General features: G+C 42.9%; 2 protein-coding genes across 2 annotated transcripts; both read left to right on the forward strand.

Annotated features, from left to right (window-relative positions):
* Positions 1 to 2,504: 2,504 nt before the first annotated feature.
* Positions 2,505 to 3,335, forward strand: LOC134290966 (uncharacterized). The gene has a single exon (XM_062858201.1). The coding sequence runs from the start codon at positions 2,505 to 2,507 to the stop codon at positions 3,333 to 3,335; it is 831 nt and encodes a 276-aa protein (XP_062714185.1).
* Positions 3,336 to 3,370: 35 nt separating this feature from the next.
* Positions 3,371 to 5,964, forward strand: LOC134290967 (uncharacterized). Its single transcript, XM_062858202.1, has 5 exons — positions 3,371 to 4,101; positions 4,151 to 4,377; positions 4,567 to 5,269; positions 5,507 to 5,742; positions 5,807 to 5,964. The coding sequence occupies exons 1-5, from the start codon at positions 3,371 to 3,373 to the stop codon at positions 5,962 to 5,964; spliced, it is 2,055 nt and encodes a 684-aa protein (XP_062714186.1).
* Positions 5,965 to 9,072: the final 3,108 nt, after the last annotated feature.

Here is a 9,072-nt window from a genome sequence, read left to right on the forward strand (position 1 = left end):
TTCACAATTACATTTTCATGTTCTGTACTATTTTATATTATTTCGCAATGTTTCAGAAAAAGCGTGATAATAACGAAACAAAAACCGTCATGAGCGTGAATTTGGCGAGTAGTAAAAAATGCTAATACTAATGATAAAACCGAAACACCACTGTACCTGAAAGGAATCCTGCAATAAATATCTTTACAAAAATCGTGAAAGAATTGAAGAATCTTGGAAGGAATCCTTGAAATAACCCTGAAAAAAACCCTGGAAAAACTCCTGAATGAATTTAGGACTAATTCTTGAAGGAATCCAAGTGGAAATCCCTGAAATTCATGGAATTATGGGATAAATTAATAAGTAATTCCGAAAGGCATCTTTGAAAGAAATATATTTTTTTTATCTGTATTAACGAGATTTTTAGCCCTAGGCTAGTTCATCTCGGGACCTACGCTTTACTTCCCTTCCGAAGGAAGAACTCACATTTTGCGAGTTTGTCGGGAGTGGGATTCGATCCCAGGTCCTCGGCGTGATAGTCAAGTGTTCTAACCATCACACCAGGTCCGCTCCAAATAATCCAGGGAAGGATTTCCATGAAGGAATCCCAAGAAAAATACTGCTTAGGAATTCCGGAAAAAATACTGTAAAAATCAATGAAGGAATCCATGAAGAAAGCCCTGGTTAAATCTTTGAAAGAATCCATGAGAAATTTTAGGAGGAGTTCCTGCAAGAAACTCAGAATATCGGAACGAATCCCGGAAAGGATGCAAGGCGAAATTCTAAAAGGAGGCTCAGGTAAAATCCCTGGAGGAATCCCTGAAGGAGACCCAGAAGATATCCTCAAAAGAATCCTGTGAGGTATCAATGAAGGAATCTTGGAAGGGATCCCTGGAGAAATCCCTGAAGCAATCTCAAGAGAAATTCCTGAAAGAATCTCGGTAAGAATCACAGTAATTCCGGAAGTTATGTCGAGAAACCCCTGGTAGAATTGTTTGAATAATCTAGAGAGGAAGCTCTGAAAGAGTCGTGGACAGCATTCCCAGCAATACTGGGAGCAATGCCTGGATAAAATATCAACGCATTTCGGATATATATCCGCAACATGTTTTAGATGCCAGTCCTCCAAACTTGCACAACTGTAGTTCCTTGTAGCATCAACGTTGAAGTATTGCGATAGCGATTTCCAAAATCCATACTTTAATTAAAGCTATGAACAATTTATTAGCCCAGTCCCATCTTGGTGAGCTCAGCTGCTATACCACAGACAAACAGACGTAACACCTTGAACGATTTTCATGGAAATCCATCGCCCAGTTCACACTACCATCACCTGGTGGAAAAGTTGCACAAATCACTGTGTTGTGCAATATCGTCAACAGAAGGCGCTAGTGTGAAACGTCAAACGTATAGAAAAACGATGCGCGCGCCTCTGGTTGTGAAAGCCACAACTATGAAAATTTAAAATGATCGTTAAAAGCGTGGTCGATGGAAATTTCGCAAGTGTTACGTCTGTTTGTCTGTGGCTATACTATCCTCACCAGCTGCTTTGATGTTTGTGAACTGAGTTGATACAACCCTGCTGCGTTAAGAAGCTGTGTTTTTGTTTTGTGCTATCTGTTTTCCGTCGAATTTCGTCGCAATCACCACCCACAATTGTTTTCCGCCACATCATTGAACCCGCAACAGCCCGATCCAAACGCAACACAAATTGTTTGCTGCATTCAGTCAGGTAGGATTAGTGAAATTACATTTTCCGAGCTGGCTTGAGTGTGGTATGAGAAACCGTCCACTCCGCCATAGCCCAATATAAACCGTCTCCCACCTCGCCGCTCTCCACCTGCACTGCTATCGCAACTTTGTGCACCGTACCGCTCGGCCCAAACATAAACAAGCCCACCAGCTGGTACTCCCGCCTAGCATCGCAGTCCAATTTCGTACTCAATATCGATCATATCAACTCACCTGTACAATTCATGCCAATAGAAAACGCCTGCTTCTTCTGATCTTCTCATTCCGTAATCCGAAAAACCCACCGGAGCTTCGCCAAGACTCAATTTTCGCATAGCTGGAAATCATCAACGCCGTCATTTCATCCCGGATCGCAAAGGTAAACAAGGATTCAGCACCTCTTCTTGGTTTGAGTTTGTGTGAGTAGAACGAAATCAGAGAAAAATCAACCGCACATTGTTTGATGATCAGTCAACTTCACTTCGCTGTCATCGTTTGAGCTAGTGGCGCCATCTGTTGGTCAACGCTTGAGTTATCATTAGACTATCTTCACAATAGAGTTAATAAACTATAGAGGACGAATGTCGCTGGCGTCGCTGCCGAAACATCTCTTGCTGGCGGAGATAGGCCGGGCTATAAATGTCAAAGCGAAAAAGTATGCAGTTTGACAGATAGATACCCGACATGTTTCCGAACGAGAACAAAGGGAACAGCAGCGACATTCGTCCTCTATAGTTTCTTAACTCTATTATCTTCACCGTTGGCGTTATAGCACAGGGTAGCTAAATCACACCATGGCATGTTCTGAAGTTTGTCACAGCTGCGCTCGCAGTATGAATGCTGCTGAAGTTGTCTGTCGCGGTTTCTGCAAGGCAACTTTCCACTTCAGTTGTGCGAACGTATCAGAAGAGTTGTACAATGAAGCTTTGGGAAAGCCCGCTTACTTCTGGATGTGTCCTGGCTGCCGTGAAATAATGGGCAATGCGCGTTTTAAAAATGCTCTATCATCGATGAATGCTGCAACCATCGAAGTCAACGATACTTACCAGAAGCTGATCGAGGACATGAAGAGTGAGATAAAAGGCAGCCTGATTGCCGAAATCAGACAGGAGATCAAAGGAGGGTTCAACATGTTATCTCCAGCGGTGCTATCTCCTCATCCTCGCTTCTTAAACTTTAATAATCAAAACCCACCGAAAAGAAGGCGTGACGACGAAGCTTCGACATCCGACCAACCGTCAAAAATTCTGCGTGGTGCTGGTCCATCCATAGCCAACGTTGCAGCTACTCGTGTGGATAGACCTGTAGACCAATTTTGGGTATATCTTAGCAAAATATCACCCGAAGTTTCTGAGACTGACGTAGTGAAACTCGTTAAAGATTGCCTCCATACTGATGAAGTTGCCGTTAAGTCGTTGATACCGAGAGGCCGGTCTCTGTCGACCCTATCTTTTATTTCATTCAAGGTAGGAGTCAGCCGTGAATTGGAAACAAAAGCCATGGATCCTATGTCGTGGCCTCAAGGGATTGAATTTCGAGAATTCATCGAGGAGGAAGGACGAAGGCCACAGAATTTTTGGAAGCCGATGCCGAGTGTAGATTCGGGTCCGGTGCTCAGCTCGTAGAGCCCACCGCAGTTGATTCAATCAGTGCCTTCAATATGCTGCCACCTCAGTCTAATCCCGCTCAACCTCGTGAACAATTGACCGTATACTACCAAAACGTCCGGGGTTTGAGGACCAAAACAAGCACGCTTCTTCTTAAATTGTCTTCCTGTGATTTTGACGTTATAGTGTTCACCGAGACGTGGCTTCACGCTGATATTGAGAATGCTGAACTGGCAAGTAACTACACTATTTACCGCTGTGACCGTAATCCTCGAACTAGTCAGCTTCGGCGTGGCGGCGGCGTGTTAATTGCTGTAAAATCGGAACTCAACTGTAAAGCTGTTCGTCTAGTAGACTGTGAGAGCCTCGAGCAAACTGCCGTGGAAATAATGCTCTCATATCATTCCATTTTCGTCTGTTCCGTCTATATCCGTCCTGTAAGCCATCCTGACAAGTATACCAAGCACGCTGAATCCGTACAACAGCTTCTTGACATGGCAGCTCCTTGCGATACGATAATCGTCATCGGCGATTACAACTTGCCTGATCTAGTCTGGGATTTTGATAAGGATGTGAATGGGTTCTTGCCAATCAACGCGTCTACCGACCAAGAACTAGCCGTAGTTGAGTCTTTGCTCTCTAAAGGGCTCAAACAAATCAACGATCTGGTCAACGTGAACGGCAAGCTACTCGACCTTGTTCTTGTGAGCGACGCGGACTCCATGATACTATTTGAATCGCCGTCTGCTATGCTGAAAGTCGACCCGCATCATAAGCCGCTGGTGTTAAGATTTGACTGCTAAACTTTCATCTTCGTCCAATTCAACCCGCAGTGAGTATAACTTTGCAAGGTGTGATTTCGACCTCGTGAACGCGAGATTGGATGCGTTGGATTGGTCGCAGCTACTCGATCTGCCAACTGTTGATGCAGCCGTATCCGCTTTTTATAACATTTATCAAGTAATAGATGCGACTGTTCCTCTGAAAACCCGCAGACCTACGACAGTTTTCAAACAACCGTGGTGGACTCCGCAACTGCGCAACTTGCGTAACCATCTGCGTAAGGCACGAAAACGATATTTTCGCTGCCGTTCTCCAGAAAACAAGTATGCTGTTCAAATTGCAGAAGCTGAATACGAAAGCCTATGTGAAGTTCAGTTTCAGGAATATGTGGGTAATCTCCAAGCTGATCTCAAAGAAAATCCGTCGTCTTTTTGGTCGTATGTAATTGCTCGTAAACTATCCGCAGGCATTCCAGCAGATTTGACCTATGGTGATCAGAGTTCGTCCACCGATGCTGCTTCCGCTAAACTTTTTGCTGATTTCTTTAAAAGCGTATTTGAGCCCAGTAAAACTCTTCCGTCGCAGCAGTATATCGACCAGCTACCTAGTTACAACATCCGTTTGCCACAGTCCGATTTCAGCCTGGATACTGTATACAAAGCACTCTGTGCAGTCGATGCTTCGAAAGGACCTGGACCAGACCGTATACCGCCATCTTTCGTTAAAACCTGCGCAGCATCATTGGCCTCGCCCGTCATGTTTGTTTTCAACCGTTCGCTTAAGGAAGGTATTTTTCCAGATGCCTGGAAACTCGCGTCCATTACACCGATTTTCAAGTCTGGAAATATTCATGTGGTTGATAACTACCGCCCAATCTCGATTCTGAACTGCTTGGCCAAAGTTTTGGAAGGTCTACTACATGACTTGGTGTACCCAGTAGTTCAACCTGCAATATCGAACTTTCAGCATGGATTCGTGAAAAAACGCTCGACCATATCGAACTTAATGGCATTCACCAGCACCGCTACCAACACCATCGAGAAGCGGCATCAAGTTGATACTATTTATGTTGACTTCTCCAAGGCTTTTGACAAGGTTCCACACGATCTCGCCGTCGCAAAGCTGAGCCGACTAGGGCTTCCCTCATGGATAGTCACCTGGATTGATTCGTATATGTCCTCCAGAAAGGCCTTTATCAAGATCCGCAATACCAGATCCGACGTTTTTGATATTCCTTCGGGTGTACCACAAGGAAGCCTCTTAGGGCCTCTAATTTTCATTCTATTTATAAATGACGTGTGTGACCTTTTGTGTTCCTGCAAGCTGTTGTATGCTGATGACCTAAAAATTTATCGCATAGTCAAATCAGTGCTGGATTGCTGTGCTCTTCAGTCTGATATTGACAGATTGACATCGTGGTGTCGAATGAATGGAATGCAGACAAATCCATCAAAATGCAAAGTCATCACCTACACCCGAAAGCATGAACCGATACGGTTTGAGTACTCGATGGACTCTGCGATGCTGCAGAGAGTTTACTCCATTAAGGACCTTGGAATAACTCTAGATAGCAAACTGAAGTTTAATGAGCACATTTACAAGACCATTGCGAAGGCCAATTCAATGCTTGGCTTCTTGCGCCGTAATACCGCTGATTTCGATGACATCTACGCCCTAAAAGAATTGTATTGTTCGCTGGTTCGCAGCGGCCTTGAATATGGAGTTCAAATCTGGGCCCCGTATCGCGGTGTTCATGAACTACGAATCGAAAATGTTCAGAAACGGTTCGTCCGATTTGCATTACGCCGACTGCCCTGGATTGATGCCCGAAACCTACCACCGTACGAACACAGATGCGCTCTAATTGGACTGCAGACTCTAACGGAACGACAAATTTTCCTGCGGAGAATGTTTATTTTTGACATGCTGACCAACCGCATCGACTGTAGCTGCTTGCTCCAAAGAATCAGTTTCCGTGCACCCAACCGACAACTCCGCGTTGCTAGCCTTTTGTGGATTCCCGGACATAGAACTGATTATGGACGTAATAATCCTCTGGACAGGTCTTGTGAATTATTTAATGCTGTCTATGACGAATTTGATTTTAATGTTAGTAGAATAGAGTTTAAGAATAGGATTAAGTATCGGTCTGTGTAGTTTTTCTAACTAAAGACGACAAATAAAAAAAAATAAAAAATAAATGAACTGGTGGATGGCATGCCTAACTTCGCTCATCCTGAAAAACTGTACAGTGCCGCCTTGATCTTGTGTGCCTTCACCGCCTTGATCTCCTGTGTCTATGTTTTCCTCGCCATTCAGATGTTCGTCGATGTGCTGCTTCCACCTTTCGATCACTTTACGTTCATGCGTCAGAAGGCACGCCGAGACCTTTGCGGGATCCGTTTATGAAAGATCTACCAAAAGAGAGCTTTCGTATTTCTCGAGAATGGCGCTGCAGTTCTCTTCCTTTGCAAGGTGTATTCTTCCTGCATACTTTATCCTTCATCCTTAACCCTACATTCTTCATCCTTCATACTTATCCTTCACCTCTCATCCTTTATCTTTTATACTTCATCATCCTTGGTCCTTCTTATTTCATCCTATATCCGTTATCCTTTATCATTTATCGTTTATCCTTTTTCCTTCATCCTACACTCTTGTCCTAAATCATTTGTCCTTCATCATTCATCTTACATCCTTCATTCTTTATCCTTCATCTTTTATCTTACATAAGACGGTTACAAATATTTATTTTACTTTTTGTCCCACCACTCTTTGACGGGTCGAGGGGGGGGGGATAAAAATAATAAAGCATTTATTTTGAAAAATATTTAAGACTCATCGGATTTGTTAAAGAATTTTCACCAAAGTCCGATATTTTGATAAATAATTTTTTATCTGCCCCCTCAAAATGCAAAATCCAGCCAAAAAATTTTGAAGGGGGGGGGGGGGGAGACAAAAAGTCAAAATTAAATTTGTATCAGCCTAATATATCCTTTATTCTTTATTAATCATTCTCCTTACTTCATCCCTTATCCTACATTCTTCATCCTCATTTTTTTATTGTTCATCTTACATCCTTCATCTTTCATCCTTTATTCTTCATCATCATCATCATCATACATCCTTCATCCTTCACCCTTCTTCATCCTACATTATTTATACTTCATCCTACACCCTTCATCTTCACTCGTAATGTGGTGTGAGATGAAATCGTTTAACTTGATGGAGCCGACAGCCGGTCGCTACAACATACTTCATGAATGACCCCATTTTGAAAACGAGCATTCCTATTTTAATTTATTAGGTGAATGCATTATTCTGTAAGATATTCTTTCATTTTTAATTTTCAACTTTCAATGGGACATTCTTTTGGTTGCTCCACTCGGCTTGATAAGCATAAATTTCTTCCTATAAAACCAACCCATTCGATGCAGAATGGTGTGGTGAAATCTGAATTCTAGCCCTGAGGCCCTAGCGTTGTTGCCGTGTGCGCAACGCAGCACTCCACGAGAAGACCCAGAAGCACGATAATTTATGCAAGGAATTTCAAAAAAGTGGCAAAAGTCGTAAAATTATCGAAAAATTTAAATGATTTATTATTAAAATAAACCATCGATCGAAGAAAGCGAAACGACGACGACGATGGCGACGACGACGACGACGAATCGAAAGCATAAAATTCGATTATCCTTACGCACGACGACCCCCCTCGGCTGGGCATCCGTGGCTGGGGGAGTCGCATCGCATCAGATCTGATTCAACCCTCGCAGCAGTTGGGGACACCCCGCACAAGCTCACTCACTCGCAGAGACGGAAAGGAAGGCACATGGTCGCTGAACACCCAGATATTAAACAATTACCGTAATTACAGAGGGAACTTCACCAGATGCGACGAATGACGACGTCGTCGACGACGACATCGTTGCAACAACGCAACGACGCAACGCCTGGGGCCATCTTCGATCGACGAGCTACTTACTTTACGTATGAGCATAAGTCGTGCCTCCAGTTCTCGGTCAGCGAGGAATGCCACTACTGTGCTGAATGCTATTGAATCGATGATGTGTTGACCGACGTGCAACTTTAGCCTTTGAGCGAGTTTCAGGAGGCCTTTTTGCTCTCTTTTCTGCTCACTTGCAACAAACGGCTCGCGAGGTTGCATGTTGCACCAGGGTGGTGCAAATTTAAATGTATTTGAACGTGGATGATGAAACGTTGAAATGATGATTCCAAGTTATACATAATTTGCTATTGGTTTATTTTTAAGACCAGTTCTGAGCGGTGAAAACGTGAAGCCGCTTCTGCCAGTTGTGTTTCAATGTTCCCTCCCATTCTGACATGATCCACTCTAATGTTGCATTGCTTGAGGACTCTTTTCGTCACATAACCAAACGTGCATCATTGAAGAATGTTTTATGTCGAAAATCACTACCTGTTCACTTGTGCCTTCCAAGCATGTTGGTCGTTTATCAGCATATAATGGAGCGTAATAATATGCGCTAAATGCTTAATTGATTTGTGATTGAGACCCTTTGGGTCACGAAAATTATTGCGTATGCCATAAAAATTCTGGGTGAGTACCGGTAAAAACTGCCAGAATGTAATGCTATAGAGTACAGAGCGATTTGAGGCGAGTGCAAATCACGAAAGGTAAAGCGGAAAAGTGAATTCATGATCATTGCAATTTTATTTTGAAATTTTTAAAGATTTACCACAGAAAGTAGAATTGGAGAGAATAACAAATTTGAATAAACGACAGTAGACATTAAATTTGGAAATTTAAAAGAATTGTACAGGGGATAAGCAAAATGATTGGGACAGTCATAATTTTAGCTTTTCAAAAAAAAAAAAAATCGCCAAACAGTAACTTTTTAAGTTGAAGAGAATCGAGTTAAATACTGTTCCTTTTAATTCCAACAGGTACGTATTTCGACCACAACTGTAAGGTCGTCTTCAGTGTCTCGTACTT

This window comes from Aedes albopictus, chromosome 3 (genome assembly GCF_035046485.1).
Source record: "Aedes albopictus strain Foshan chromosome 3, AalbF5, whole genome shotgun sequence".
Lineage (NCBI taxonomy): Eukaryota > Metazoa > Arthropoda > Insecta > Diptera > Culicidae > Aedes > Aedes albopictus.

Bases quoted from the DNA above. Each gene is read 5' to 3' on its own strand.
- LOC134290966 (XM_062858201.1), top strand. From the start codon at position 2,505: ATGGCATGTTCTGAAGTTTGTCACAGCTGCGCTCGCAGTATGAATGCT.
- LOC134290967 (XM_062858202.1), top strand. From the start codon at position 3,371: ATGCTGCCACCTCAGTCTAATCCCGCTCAACCTCGTGAACAATTGACC. The intron at 4,102-4,150 runs GTTAAGATTTGA...TTCAACCCGCAG, and splicing joins CCGCATCATAAGCCGCTGGT to TGAGTATAACTTTGCAAGGT. The intron at 5,743-5,806 runs GTAATACCGCTG...GCTGGTTCGCAG, and splicing joins AATGCTTGGCTTCTTGCGCC to CGGCCTTGAATATGGAGTTC.